We start from the raw sequence: 15,141 nt of genomic DNA, 5'->3' as shown, positions 1-15,141 counted from the left end.
TACAGATGACACCTGACAATCAAGAATTTAAGATTTTTCATCACGCCTAGAATTAAAGCAAAAAATATTTAGTGTACAACGTTTTGGCAGGAACATTCACAAGAGCCACAATAGCAGCTGGTGAGGAAAACCAAAACCACAAATCAGTTGACACCAACAATATTTAACATAGCTACAGAAATCTAAGTGAATGCATCACTAATGTGTCACATTGCAAGAGGAGGGGTAATATACAGTGAGCCACAAGCAAACTAGCAACATTGTCCTGACCTTCCCTGATAACTTATACTTTTACTTCCCTTCTTTAGTTCATTACATGGAATATACTTGCAAGATACAGCACATCTATATGCAAGCACATACCAACACTGTTCACTCAGCAAAATTAATTTCAAGTAATTAGTACTTGGCCTCACTCTAGTTAAGGCACCTCATGTTTCACGTCTGTCTAGCCACAGCTGTAGCTCAGTAAGAGTTCAGTTTGTTCATGAGAAAGTCTTTTATATGTAGTTTTACTTTGCTTTCTTATGTGCCATCATCTGCAGGACTTCTGAATAGAATAAATACTACCATAGCTGTACTATGCATGGTCAGCCCTGCACTCTGACTGCTGCTGCCAACATTAACCAAATACACTCTGGTTTAATTCTATTTTTTTTTCTTGCAAAGGCACACATCTGAGGTCATTGCTTATGGCAAGAATCTACTTCAAGCTGCTGAAGTAGCAGGCATACTAGAATGTGTCATGACTGCCATACACTCATCCACATGCTAATTTAAAAAACAAGAAAACAGGAAGGGCCAGCCTTTAAAAAATTGTTTCCACAGCATATTCAGGGTGGTGGAAAGTCACCTGCTACCACCATGCTGCAATGCATAAGCTTTGTGCTTATTAAATTAAGTGGCTTCGGTGTACAATTAATACCTTCATACTGTCATTGCAGGGAAGACTGCTTAAGGGCAAAAAAAGCAAGCTGCATAGACCCACTAAGCTTAGGCAATCAGCCACAAGGAAGCTTGTCAACCACAGAAACCTCATTTTATTGGAAAAAACCTTCCTCATCTAGGTGCAACAGCTTCAGTAGCAGCTCCAGTCGGTGCCCTCTAGAAGTCCTGTTAACTAGAGAATTCAACCCTTAGGAAGCATACTATAAAGCCTGTTAAGTTGTTACTTCATCCTAAAGGGCTTCTAATCATATCCAGGAATTCAACTTCAAGAAGTCAATCTCCTACCCAAAAAACCTCAGATTTATTTCTTTCATTTTTAGATACTTTTGTCCATCTTCTATAATCTCAGCTCTGACAACTCCACAAAAAGTCAAATAGCCTAGTTTCTTCAATGGTTAAAGCTAAACAGTACCTCAAGCTTGAAGGTTTAGACTTACACGTTCTGCATATTTGGAAGATGCTTATAAAAGGCAGTGCTGTGTAGGGAAAGAGCTATAACAAACACATACATGTACTTCATAGAATAGTTAGGGTTGGAAAGGACCTTAAGATCACCCAGTTCCAACCCCCCTGCCATGGGCAGGGACACCTCACACTAAACCACGTCACCAAAGGCTCTGTCCAACCTGGCCTTGAACACCACCAGGGATGGAGCACTCACAACTTCTCTGGGCAACCCACTCCAGTGCATCTCAGTTACATTCTGCCTATGCCTTTACTGGTTCCTTTTCAGAGACTTGGGAGGGTCTGTTAAGGTCTAGGAACAAACACAGAGAGGGATCCAAAAGCTCTCTCTTTATGCTGACTTTCCCCCTGGATCTGTGGTCTGAGGGAGCCAACCTGCACCAGTGTACCTGAATGCCCATGCCTGCGGGGAGCTGTCACCACCACCACGGGCAGCACGTATGAGAGAGAAGTTTGGAAACTAGTCTACTAGGCAAACCAGAAACTAGAAAGCCTGACAAGATTCACCAACAGAAGATTTGAGTACCAGCTTCTAAAAAGCATCTACAGACTTCTGCAATCTGGTCTAACCCAAATCCCATTACTGCACATTTGTGAAGCTTGAAATAGCATTTTTTACTTGGTTACTTCAAGTTAACCAGAAGCAAGAACTGCACCAGTGTTAGACAAACAGTTCCTGAGGAAAATCCTTTATAATTCCACAAAAATAAAGAATATTACAATTTTGCTGGAAATAAGTGAAGCAAAGCTCTTCAACAAAAGCAAGAATCTGAGAAGCTCAACGCAAGCTGCGGAACACGTGCTATTTAGATTTAGAACTGCTTACATTCATGTTCACTGGCAGTAAGTAAATTAAGTTCTCTATACACTGGCCCTTGGTTCTGTGTCAGCCTTTGCTGATTTATTACCAAGAGCCCTAGTCATAAATATAGGTAGTAATTAAAAGAAATAGTAGGAGTAGTCCTCAGTAGGAGTAAATTCTGGTTTTAATTATTGCCTCCTTTGAAGTGTTATTTCCAAACAGCAATATTTAGATCCTCATTTCACAACCTGGTTATGTCCACTGTCCAGTTTACAGAGACATGAACTTCAGAGATCTTTTCTCATTAATGGCGTAGCTTAATTTTTTGAGGAATGTATGGCATTTGTAACCAGCCCATTCTTTATACCAGTATTTTACACTTTCCAATGGCAAATCTTTTCTACGGTTAGACTCATCTTAAGGGTCTTTTCTACCCTAAAAGATTCTATGACTTTCTGTTAAAGTCTCAGAAAACCTGCAGAAAAATGACCTCCTTATTGTATTTTATATGCTGTTTACACCAGGCAGATATCCACATGCCTACAGTTATTCCAATTCTTCAGTATTTTCCTTTCATCACATACCTGCAGTAGGCTCCGAACTGAAGATTATAAAGAAGTCTATCACCCGTGATGTGAAGTCAAAGGCTGTTTGCTGACTGCCATGGACAACAGAGATACTGTGCCGGTCACCATAGCTAGCCCGGGGCATCCCTCCTTGGAATATAATGTAAGGAAGCCTTAAGAGGAAGAGAGTTAGCGATGTACATTGAAGCAAGCCGCAAGCAAATTTCAAAGACATGACACAAGTCAAATATTCTAAAAAACACTTAAAATGTTCCTCTAAAGGGCTCTTACAGGACAGGATGCAGCACCCTTTAAATGCCTTGAAACAGCTAAAAGTGAAGGGATACACCACAAACTCACCCATTTTTTGTTGTCTGCCAGTAGATCTTGGAGATGGCCTTGCAAGGAAAAGGACCTAAGGGAACAGAGTTATTTGCTGTAATTCAAGAAGCACATATTTACGTGAAGTTCCTTATTCTGCTTCACCGAGGTCACCTCTACCTCCAAGCCAAGGGGAGCCACCTGAATTAGCAGGCACCACCACCTCCTCCCCAGACCAAGCCACATCAGAAAGTCTTCTGGGACACACTGACCACAGGACTCCCCAGCAAAATGAGGGCTTAGGCTCAGAGGAAGTTTTGAACCCTGCTGCTGATGGCTAACAGGGAGTGGAAGTGCTGTTGTAGAAGGTGATTAACTAGAAAGGACTATAAAAAACATGGGCATTCCTGAAACTAATGTAAAGGCAACAGAGCTTTAGAAGCTTCTTCAGAGCTTTAGAATCTTTCTTTCTGCCTGAAAGATTAGGTCATCCCCATTTGTTGAGTTTCAGTAAATCAGAGGCTTCATTTCATCACTGCTCAGGTCAACAAAAAAGTACACTTAGCTCACTATTAATTACAGATGATCCAAGTAACTCCTGCTGAACAGGACACTTGAACTGAACAAAGAACTGAATCACCAACACTCTTCATAAAGGGCACTAATTTCTTCAGCACATTTGCTCTCCATGTTCAGGACAGACATCTACAACATAAAGGAGTTTAAAAACCTGAGGAAAACACTGGACTGAAATCCCTTAGCCTAGGCTCATGAACCATTCAAAAGGCAGCTCTGCATTTTGCCATTACGATTAAACACTAGGAGAACACAGCTTGAATATCCTACACAAGCTCAAAATGAGTTTAGACAAATATGCAATAATTAAACCTCACTTACTGACCATAAGGCACAAGGTGTTCCAGGGGCTCAGGCTGCCTGTTGTCACTGGATACTGGCCACTGGGTGTAACTTCCATCATAGTGACAGCTAACGAATTTACTGCCATCCCTCTGCCAGTAGAGGTTCTCCAGTTGCTGAAGAGAAAGATATGCGACAGCTCTCCAGAGAGCTGTTAACCCCCCCAAAACCAATGCATTCTTACTAAAGGAAAGAAGCTTTGTCAGGCTCCCCCTGCACCCACACTTGTCTTCAGAGTGCCTAAGAGGGGAGATCCCTTCCTCCCCTGCTGAACTGACTTTGGGTTAAATGAATACCTGAGTGCCCAGGAAAAGGTGTGTCACTTTGTTATTCTGCAGGTCCCAGAGGAAAATCAAGCCCCTGCTGTATCCAATCAGGATCTGATCAGGGTTCTTAGGATGTTCTTGAAGGGCTTCCACCAATTCACATGATCGCCTGTTACAGTAATCTTCTGGTACCCTACAGAAGCAGAAGAGAAAAACAAGGAAAGTTTATTCCAGGTATAATCTGACTGTAATAACAGTTAAGGTGTAAGAAGGAGAAATTAAGTAACAAAAAGTTCAAACAGGTGAGAATAAGTACGATCTTTCCTCAAATCCTTCAAAAGCAGGAGAAAAATCTTACATAAGACATCACACCAGGCCTCCACATGAACATGCATCCAGTCCCACTTGCTTTATGGAAAAGCCAGGGTTTATAACGAATTCCAAGACTGGATCCCAGGAATGTAAATACAGTCTGAATAGGCCACCCTACTCTCTCGGTACCCTTACAGAATAACACTAACGCGGAAATGTCAGTAGGAAACAACAGGGACATGAATTAGGCCAGTTTTCACCAGCACTTAAATCGGAAAGTGACAAAAAACTCAGCGGAAAAAGCAGCATCAGAAGTTTCACTAATGGTCAAAAAATCACATGGATGATTTGCTAAATGTAATGCTTTTTTGCAGAAGTAAACACCAGGGACAAGGCACAAGGTCTGCAGATTTACTCCAAGTCTCTCCTGTACCACTCTGTCGATATGCTGTGCCTCCATGGTGACAGTACCAGTTGACAGGACAGAAACCGCTGCTTAACAGACACCAGGACCAAAAGTTCCTTTCACAGGAGTCAAGCAGATTTGGACAACAGTGAGGCCCCAGTAAATAATCTAGGGTGACATTTTAACAAAGGATGTGTCTGCTAATGGCATTCCAGCTCTACACAGCAGTACCCGTCTGCTCACTCACCGCTGCAGCACAGCCTCAGAGGTTATGGTCCTGTCCTCCAGCACTCTGAATGATGGAAGCTCCACTACAAAGATGTTGCCACTCTCCGTGCCAAGATACAGGACTTCCCGTGAGGAATGGGGAAGGACAGCTGTTATCTGCGTGGCACTCGGTGGAGACCTGGGGAAGCAAAGAAACACTCTTCAACTGCACGCAAAAAGACTCGGTACTGCACTCAAGAGAGCTAACTACTCAACGGGGATATTTACAAGTGTCATTTGTTTTATAGGCAGAGATTGAGCCAGGCATGACTTTTTGGAAGGCAGAAAACACTATCTTTAAGATAAATTACATCAAAAGACATTTGACAAGCACATGAAGAAAGATGCTGATGCCTTTTTACAGAAGCCTCTCTTACTAAGTGTCCCCAAAGGACCTAAAACTAGCTCACCCTCAACTGGCAAGATCAAGTGAAACTAAAACCATACTAATATTTTAAACTCTGACTTAAGGGGTGCTTAGATTTACTTAACCTTAAGATTTACAGCTCCTGTACACACAGAAGTGGATGCACGATATTAAAAATCATGTCACCCTTTACACTGGTATAAGAGATGGTCTCCCAGGCAACTCCTGTCTGGTTTCCATGGATGACCCTTTAATAGAGTCAGAGGAGTGAGTCTGTAAGAACAGGACAAGCTCTACCTAGAACAACAGCAGAATTTTCTAACTTGCTTATCTCCAGACAAGCTCAAAACATCTCTTGCAGATTACCCAGGCGGTCCTTTCAGTGTGAAGCGATGCTCCTCCCGCAGCTCAGAGGCTCCACCATGCTGCTTCAAGCTCCAGAGGTGCAAGCTGTTGTCATCCAGCAATGTCACCAGCTGGCACTACAAAACCCACACAATATGCTTTTTTTTTTTCAGAATCACAGTATTAAATATAACACAGTGAATCTAGCAGTAACGCTGCTGCTGTTCATAATCTTTGTCAGAACAGGACTGGGTAGCCAGCCACAGTTTTTTATAGCAGTGAATACTTATTGCAGCACAGCTGTTAGCTCACAGCAAGAGATTTGAGGGGAGGTGGGGGGTGAAGAGTAGGAGAGACAAGAAGCAGCCTAAAGGCTAAAAACCCTCTTATACAGGATAAAGGCACAGGTTATCAGTGAGTTGGGTGACAAGGATTTAGGTTCTCAAGAGCCATCAGCCTGTGCTGTGAAGCTCAGCAGGGCAGCTACAGGCTGCTTGCACTTGGTGTGGTTTGCTGCAACACACCCCAGCTTTGGGTGGGGCTGATACACTCTACTACACCACACTCCTTGCATTCTTCATGTCCAACCTCATTCTGCAGGGTTGTGTCAGAGTCCTTTTATGAGCCCAGCCCTGCTGGCTGTATGTTCAAACTGAAGCATTTTACCTGCTGAAGCCACACCTGGTGCAACACTCCCCGTGGGAGTTTCAGCTTATACCATTATTTAAGCAGACAGACACCAAAAACCACCTCAAGAATTAAATCCTTCTCATAAAGAGGCCACTCATGCTGTACGGGGGCCATCAAGCAAACAGTATGCGGCCAAGACACCAGTCTGCCAGCCAAGGGACGGGAAAGTGGTTATGCAGCCACCAGACACGTGGAAAGCTCTGCCTTCCTAATTTTAGTTTGTGGCAATAACTGTTCAGCGATCCCCAGGAGCAAGCTTCAATACCCCAGAACACAAAGGCAACAAGCTCAACAGGAGGCAAGGTTAGCGGCACTGCTCTGAACTCCTGAAAACAATCAAGGCACTTCAGCAGCAGCTCCTGTTTACTGCTCTGCACCACCCAGTCCTACTGAAAGAATACGGGCTGCAAAAAGTTCTCACTTCTGTAGCAGATTGCCTGAGCTACTCTGGCCTTATTACCACTCCCAGTATGTTGTTTGAGATACATGACTAACAGTTACAAACAATAAAGCTACTCCTAAGCTTTACAGAGGATCTCCACAGCAACAAATACCGCTGCAAGCACAAAATACACTGGGATAAGCATTCCCGAACAGGCAGCATTTGAATGCACTTGGTCATAAGGGCCCAGCTGCCTGGAACAAACAACACCTGTTTAAGAGAGGTCTTTGTAAGTCACAGAGGTACTGAAAATACACTTACCTGATCAGGTATAAAGTGAATCTGCATTACAGTATTGTTTTCTTCATGTAAACCCATGAACTCCACCCCAGGAGCACCATATCTGAAGGGTTAGTTGAGGATCTACAGTATTTAAGATGACCCACAGCTACAATTAATTGGTAAGAAGCTTGTTAGCAAGCAACATGAAAAGAGCTTAGTTTGAAACCATATTTTACTGTTAGTAATCTGGACTGAAAAGAACCAATGCAAATCTCCTTTGCTTTTATATGCGTGTGGCAGGTCACACACACTACAGAACATGGAAGCTCACTTCATACTCCTTTGAGGGTATGCAGAAGAGGTGCCTGGACCCTCAGCTTCCCCAGAGATGTTTAGTGGTGGTTTGCCAGACACTACAATCCTGCCTAACTGATTTGTAACCAGGAGACAGATGCTACCGCCCGCTTGTGGAGCCCAGCCTCCGAACACAGACACACCAGGAATGAATGATGAAGCAGGCAGTGGGAACACCAACTTTTCCTGTCTGGGCTGAGTGATTTGCCCGTTTTACAGCTTGCCCAGCTGGTGCCGTGCCTCGAGAACCACACATTGCAATGGGACTGGACATAGCTAAAAAAGTCACTACCTTCAATGCTTAGGTCTATAATGCCGGGACGGTGGAGCCTCAGGATGAAGTGCTCCTGACCCCAGGTTTAACCTGGGAGACAGAACTGCTGGTTTTGGTTTTTTTTTGGGGGGTTGTTGGTTTGTTTTGGTTTTGGTGTTTTTTTTTTAAAAAAAAAGGAAATCTGCCACAAATATCTACCCAACGCTGGAATTTACAACAGAAAGGGCTGCTAAATGCAGGCCAGATCTAGTCTGACCTTCTGCAGAGCAACAGCAAAGAGTCTTGTCTAACATCCACATTGGTTCAGCTTCTGTTGGAACTATACTTCACCTCTGGGCAAGATAATCCCATTCTGATCAGACCAAAATCACTTCAAACCTAGGCAAACTGGTCCTCATTCAGGTAACCCTTGCCTGCAGATTTATACTCAGTCTGATTTTTTATAGTCTCTTCAAAATTGCACGTTCTGATGTGGTCAGAGAAACCCGGCCAAAGTTGTCCAAAAGATACAGTTTAATGGCTCCCGATCGCGTTCCAATGGCCATGAGGCGGAGAAACGGGCTATAGCCCAGTGCACTAGGTTGATGGGGAAATCCATGTTCCACAGTCTGGCAGGGAGAAAGAAAAGATTATGATCAGCACGTTTCAAGGGCATTGTTGTACACAGACAAAAGCCAGAAGTTAAATATGGTGGAGCAGTCTGAAACATAGCACTAATGGTACCTTTTCTGTTGAAAAGTGTTAAAAAGTAGGTTATATTTGCTCAACCAGAGCCTAAGGATAAATCTATTCCAAGAAGCCAGGATGTGCAGAAGTGTAAATGAAATGAAAGAATAGTCTGAAAACAGTAACCCAAGCAGCTCCTTATGTTAAGGTTATAAATAATTCTGCATTAGCACAGCTTACTCAGCCACCACACTGATCACTCCGCATCAACTCTGCATCTGTAAACCAACCGCTCAGCACGATTTCAAAGTCTGACAAAAATACTGCAGCTGTATCTGCCAAATTCCACACGGGTCAGCCTGCATGACCTCCTCTTGCTGACTGACATCAAGAAACAGTACAAATCTATGAAGAACTATTGGGTGAACATCAGTGCTTTTCAAGAAAACTAAACAGATTTTCTATGGGGCAGTCAAGAAATGTAAATGGTAAAATTCTTCACTAAGGAAAAAATTCTTCCCTGTGAGGGTGCTGAGGCGCTGGCACAGGGTGCCCAGAGAAGCTGTGGCTGCCCCATCCCTGGCAGTGTTCAAGGCCAGGTTGGACACGGGGGCTTGGAGCAAGCTGCTCTAGTGGAAGGTGTCCCTGCCCGTGGCAGGGATTGGAGCTGGAGGAGTTTTAAAGGCCCTCCAACTCAAACCAGTCTGGGATTCTATTGCGATACTCATTTTTCAGAGTAGCACAAGGAACCCTGGAATTTTTCTGGAGCAGGAGCCTGCTAGCACACCTCAGAGTCATTCAAAGCCATTTTGTACTGAAAAGATGTCAGTCCCTAACATGGGAAACAGTGCGTTGCTTGGCATCAGTGGCTTCCCTAAAGGGCAGTTTACCCTGTACCAAGCAGATTTGGAGCATGTTGTAAACACCACACTTAGCATCACTGATACATTCACACACTATGCAGTAATACGCTGCCAGGATGCAACCAAGCTGTTTGTAAAATAGCTCAGACAAGTTTTTAGAAGTGCTAATGTACAGCGATTATCATTGTTTAGACAAAACAAGTATGCATGAGTGTTCAACAACATGCAGCATGTGAAGAGGGTGACTTCAAAAAAAACACTGTTATCGTTACCATCCCAGCTTCTGCAAAAATATGTTCTTCTAAGGCAAACTGCTCAGCTCCAGAACAGGACTTTGTAACAAAACAGCACAGGAACCATTCACAAAAAAAAAACCCAAAAATATAATAAGCAGAGAACCCTCTTTCATCTAGAAAAATAAGCACTTGTACCTCACTGCCACCCTCTTTTCCATCACGTCTTTGAGACAGAGCTCATCACTTGGCTTTATGGGTTATTCAACCTAAAAGTAACATTTTATTTCCTGGATAATGATCTGGATAGTGATAGTGGTAGCCAGGTTCATTTCTGTGGTCACCTCATTAGCCTGAGGTGCCCCCAGTTGCTGCAGCAGTTTAATGCCTTTTTACTGTTCCCACTCAAAGACATGGGCAGAGGAGGATGTGGCTGACTCCAGTCTACCAGACTGCTTCAGCTTTAGCCATTTAATCACAATTCATACACTGTAAATACAGACGTCTTTCCTCTAAAGATCAGCTACCCCAGTATGAGGTCCTACTAGGGGAAGATGAGCCATTCTAGGGATAAAAACCAGGAAATATTGGATCATTTCCCAGTTTTCTGCTTATAAGACTGGGTAAAGGAGTAGATACTAATTTTTAGCCTTTTATATATAATAGATTAAGATTAGTAGCACTGGCTCTAAGAGCACTGAGCTTAATTCCCTTTATGATAACTTAATCTCATAGTTAATCTCCAGCCTCACTTATTTATATTCTAAGAAGATAATTTAAGTGTTAAGTTTGTATTATTAAAAACAGATGTTGACAAGTCAATCTTTTTAATGTCACTTTTGCTTAGCTACACATGTAAAACTTCCTAGAGGAGACTGTATGAAATCAGGAACTTATCTATGGACGTAGCATTGAAACATGGCAATCTTCCAATCCAGCACAGGCAAAGAGGAACTTCTCTGTACCACAATAGCTACTGAGACAACACAGAAAAGCTTCCTTGCTGTGGAAGTATGAAGTGATGGCATACAATTCTGAGAAGAAGGTAACATGTTGTCTTGACAATAAATCAGACATGTAATTGATCAGGTGTAGCATGGGCAATAGACACCATTCCCCTCTCCCCCAGAACAGAGTGAGGAACTTGTTAGGGAGACACCAGTGTAATTCCACTGTTACTTTTAGTTTCAGCTTGTTCACAGTCACTATCCTGTCATCACCACAGCTAGGTGCCATTTTCCATGAAACATCAATTAAAAACAGTGTTTATTCTGAGATTTCTTCAAGCCCAGAAGATAAGGCTTTAAGCCACAGTTCTCATAATAAACAAACATGATTTACACGATACTCTACTGCCTGTTAGGAAGCTGCCAATACTAGTCTTAATATTGGCCTAATTGTATCTTGGGTTTGATCTGTTAATTTGTAAACACATTAGACAAGTCAATAAAAGCTTTAATTTTCAAGTATGAGACCTATGAACTGCATATCCGAGTGTACACCATTCAGTAATATAACAGGAGGGTAAGTTTTTCTCCAGTTTTTCCTTCAATAGAACATTTCAAGTACCTCCCCCATCCTAGACAAATTTGCAAAAGCCACAGTAGCTATTATATCCAGGAGTAAACTGCTAGTAACAGAAGACCACTGCAGAAAATAGCATCACATGCAGAAGCACAAGAACAGTGTTAGTAACAACCACAGTGTGCTACACAACCGCTTATGCAGTAAATGTACTAATGGTTTCTGACAGCTCTGCATCTTCACCAAGATGCCTGCAATATAACGAAAATAACTCCCTCCTATGTCACTCATTTGTTTCCACAGCAGGGCAAGAAAGGCATCGGGGTGGCTTTTGGGCTGTACTGGCCATCAGTGGGGCCAGGCACTCACATTCACCGTACTGCCTACCCAGCTCTCTCTTGTACCTGCACCCAGCTGTTCAATCACATTGAGTCACCTTTCCTGCTGGCCTCTGCCCTCCCCTCCCCTGGGCAGCATTCCTTCACCTGCTCAGCAGGCAACCCCAGTGAGGGGCCGGGGGGGGCAGAAGGCAGGGGAGGGGACAATGGAGCCTTTCAGCAGAGCTGAAATAAGAAACCAGGGTGCCCAGGACGAGCCCTTCCTCTCAAAAGGGCCTTTGTTTCCCTGAGGAAAGGTGGGAGCTTTCCTTTTCACTTTCCTCAGACCACAGACGTGTCAGCCCCGGTAAAGGCGAGCCCAGCCTCAGCGGCATTCACTAACAGCGATGCCTCATTCGGTCTCGTTTACCGCAGGAAGAGCGCGGCCGAACTTCCCAGCTCTTCCCAGCCCACACTGGAGCTGCGCAGACGAAACCCAGCGCTGGCTCCCGCTTTCGTTTCTCTCCACTTCTCCTCTCAGATTGTTTTATGACAGAGCAGAGACAATCCCAACCACAGGCAATACAAGCCCCGTACCTTTGTTAAGATGTCTTTTGAAGAAACAATGAAGCCTGTATGTGTTAAATCTACTTTGCATAGACACTAATTCAGATTTAATGCAAGTTATCCATTACGCCCATTAGCAAAGGGTTAGGAAGAATGAAAGCGAGGGGGGGGGGGGTAACACAAAGCCATAAATTAAATGCAATGTTCCCAGTTTGGTAACATTCAGCTGTAAGACAGGCTGGTTCACCTGTGTCTTACCCATCATCTAGTCTGACAATGCCAGCCTGAACATGTTTGTTCTGCAGGGCTTGGACAGAGCCAAAGGCATCCAAATACTACTTCCAAAAGCAGAATAAACTTAAAAGATGTAGGCTGCCAAGTCCACATACCTTATCCTTCATTCTATCCACTGAGCTAAAAACAGTTTCTTGCAACAGGTACACACAAGTATGGGAAGTTCTTACTCATACAAACAGATATGCAAAGCTGAGTGACTGGCAGAATACAGGAAGGTGTTTTGTGAAACAAACACGAGTTTGAGGATAGTTTAAAGAGCTAGTCCAATGGTCAATCAGTCCTTTAAAACCACCTGGATGACCTCTTATCTGGAAGAGAAATGCAAAGGGGCAACAGCAGAAAGATCACAAGCTATTTATACTCAGGGGAGTAAATGATTGAAAAAATCAACCACCACCAATCAGAAAGTCTTCTTAAACTGAAATCCATCACTAGGTCAGCATGGCCTAGTCACGATACCAACTTGTGTGGTATCACACATTCATATTCAACTTCAGTGTAAACAATAAAACGAGGGCAGGAATCCCCAGCACTTTTAAGGTACAGACCTTGCTTTAGTCACTACCAGCACCACACACCAGAGGTGCAAACACACCATCCCATTGCTCTCATCAGCAACTTCATAGTCCCACAAAATATTTCCCAAGCAGGGTCTTAACCAGAAGTGTTTCAAAGACCTCAAACAAGTGTTTAAAAACTTGCTCACCAGCACTAATGCTCTTGCTTTACCAGCACATAAGGGGAGGACAGTCTTAGCACACAAGCTGCTGTATTTCTTGGCAGCTTGAAGCCACAGCCTTCAACAGGTCTGACTTTACCAGATCTTCTCAGTCTACCTAGATGTGAGTAGATGTTTACTGTATTCAAAGGGTACAGGCTTTCAAATGACCCATTATCTCTGGAAACACCAGAATGGGACACACAAGACTTGGAAAATGAGACAACTTTATGCAAGAAAAAAGTATAATGTAAAAGATTCTGGTATAATGTAATGGTATAATGTTAATTCCCTTTCTGATTCTTGATAGACAAGAACAAGTTACTGTGACTTAAAAGTGCAAATGCGTTTTGCAAGGCCTTTCATTACCAAGTTGCTAATAAAAATAAACCATTCAGAAGTGTCCAAAGTAGCTGTCTCCCTAGAAACAAGATGCAATATTTACCTTCAGGACTGAATCAAATGGAGTCACAAATCCTGATAGCAACTTCTAATATATTTGGACGTTTCCCTCTGCTGCAACAGCTGGTTCTTTCAACCCTGCTTTGCATCATCCAAATTAGCCTGTCTCTGACAGGTAAAGCTTAGCCAAGGTTTCTCATAAGAAAAGCATATTCAAGGAAGAGACATCCCTGAAACAGCAAAGGATTTTCCAAGGTATATACAATTTCATACACTTAAAAGCAATTTTGACCCATCCCTGGATGTCTTTTCTGAAGCTGACATTGCATTCAGCTGAATGCAAGCTACTCCATCCTGGTCTTCACTCCCTGAAATTTTTACTGTATCTGCATTAGCATTCCCTCATGGTAGCAAACAGAAAATAGGTCTGAATCACTCCTGAGTTCCTTTTGTCTCCCCAGTGGGAGGGAGGTATGCATGGAAATGGTGTGGTTTAGTACCAAATTACATTAAATCATCCATCTCAAATATCCAAAGTTCCACTTTAAGTCTATCTCTACACTACAATTTTAATGAATCAAAGAGGTTATTTCCTAGGCTGACTTCATTTATCCATTATACTTTTCAGCAAAATTCCATTTAAACCTTCGAAATACAAAACCTACAAATATATTTCTGATATCCAATAAAGGTGTAAGTAGCCATTAGCCTAGCAATGGATTAATAGCAGGCATTTACAAAGATGAAAGCACTATGTTCCTGGCCAGGGCTCAAAAGAAAAAGGCGCAGAAAGCTGGATAAATAGCACAGCCATTGTTTTTCCCCTCTTCACAAAGGGGAGGAAAAAGCCTAGATACAGACTAAGATAATAACAACTTCATTATTAATGACCATTGTGCTGCCTCGGTGCCACCACATTTCTGCTGCAGACTTTTAAATTCGTATTTAAAAGCGGAGGTATACTTATAAACTCAAAGTATAAGCACAGACAAAGAACTCTGAATTCAGCTGCATCATAAGCTGTGGCTTTTCTGTAGATTTAGAAAATATACTTTCATAGTGGTGCTGCAAAGACTACCTGTAACGTAAGGAGTCACGCACGGTACATAGCAGGACAAGCTACAGAATACTCAAGAGTATATAAAAGCTTCTGTGCAGATCTCATCTTATAGCAAGTGCCACTCCACAGCGTGACAACATCCTTCCTAAAGGAGGAAAGCCAGAATTGAGAACAGGCTCATGAAGAAAACTCGTCAGGCACATAGGGAAAAAAAGGACAGAACTGAAAGAGAGAACAAACCACCTCTCCTAAATGTAACTTTTCCACCCACACTCTAGGAGTTTTCCCTCCCGTTTGCGCTGTGCAGTGGCTCAGGAGGGATCTGCCTTGCACACATGTGCCGTGGAGTTTGAGGAAAGCGCCGTACCTTGTTAAACTGGAAAAGGTCACGTTTAAGCCTCTCTCTCACTGGATCATGTCCGGGTCTTAAGAACCTTCTCATCTTCCTCTCTGTAGTATCTTGGCAACAAAAATCCTAACAAAAAAAAAACAAAAAACAACCCAAAGCCATTAAACAAGAGCAGCCTGA

The 15,141-nt window shown here is 42.9% G+C and overlaps 2 protein-coding genes across 4 annotated transcripts in view; one reads left to right on the top strand and one right to left on the bottom strand.

The window, feature by feature from the left end:
• ARHGAP44 (Rho GTPase activating protein 44) overlaps positions 1 to 15,141 on the top strand; it is a 239,099-nt gene that overhangs the window by 169,899 nt on the left and 54,059 nt on the right. The window lies entirely within an intron of this gene.
• The window catches only part of LLGL2 (LLGL scribble cell polarity complex component 2), a 35,134-nt gene that overhangs the window by 11,523 nt on the left and 8,470 nt on the right, over positions 1 to 15,141 (bottom strand). For 2 of the 3 annotated variants that reach the window (XM_061461968.1, XM_061461967.1), the window contains 9 exons: positions 14,980 to 15,087; positions 8,476 to 8,573; positions 7,377 to 7,458; positions 6,005 to 6,120; positions 5,252 to 5,410; positions 4,317 to 4,479; positions 4,004 to 4,136; positions 3,142 to 3,196; positions 2,800 to 2,954 (listed from right to left, as the gene is read on the bottom strand). In XM_061461968.1, coding sequence (XP_061317952.1) covers positions 2,800 to 2,954; positions 3,142 to 3,196; positions 4,004 to 4,136; positions 4,317 to 4,479; positions 5,252 to 5,410; positions 6,005 to 6,120; positions 7,377 to 7,458; positions 8,476 to 8,573; positions 14,980 to 15,054 — 1,036 coding nt within the window. In that variant the 5' untranslated portion in view covers positions 15,055 to 15,087. Of the gene's footprint in view, positions 1 to 2,799; positions 2,955 to 3,141; positions 3,197 to 4,003; positions 4,137 to 4,316; positions 4,480 to 5,251; positions 5,411 to 6,004; positions 6,121 to 7,376; positions 7,459 to 8,475; positions 8,574 to 13,138; positions 13,269 to 13,595; positions 14,036 to 14,979; positions 15,088 to 15,141 lie in introns of those variants that run through there. The other variant, XM_061461969.1, reaches the window with a different exon arrangement.

The sequence above is a fragment of the Pezoporus flaviventris genome, unplaced genomic scaffold, assembly GCF_033815535.1.
Source record: "Pezoporus flaviventris isolate CSIRO_AGI_PZ_B2104156 unplaced genomic scaffold, CSIRO_AGI_Pfla_v1 ptg000034l, whole genome shotgun sequence".
In the NCBI taxonomy this organism is placed as follows: domain Eukaryota; kingdom Metazoa; phylum Chordata; class Aves; order Psittaciformes; family Psittacidae; genus Pezoporus; species Pezoporus flaviventris.
Note: the sequence above shows the minus strand (reverse complement) of the source record. Positions and strands in the feature narration are given on the sequence as shown.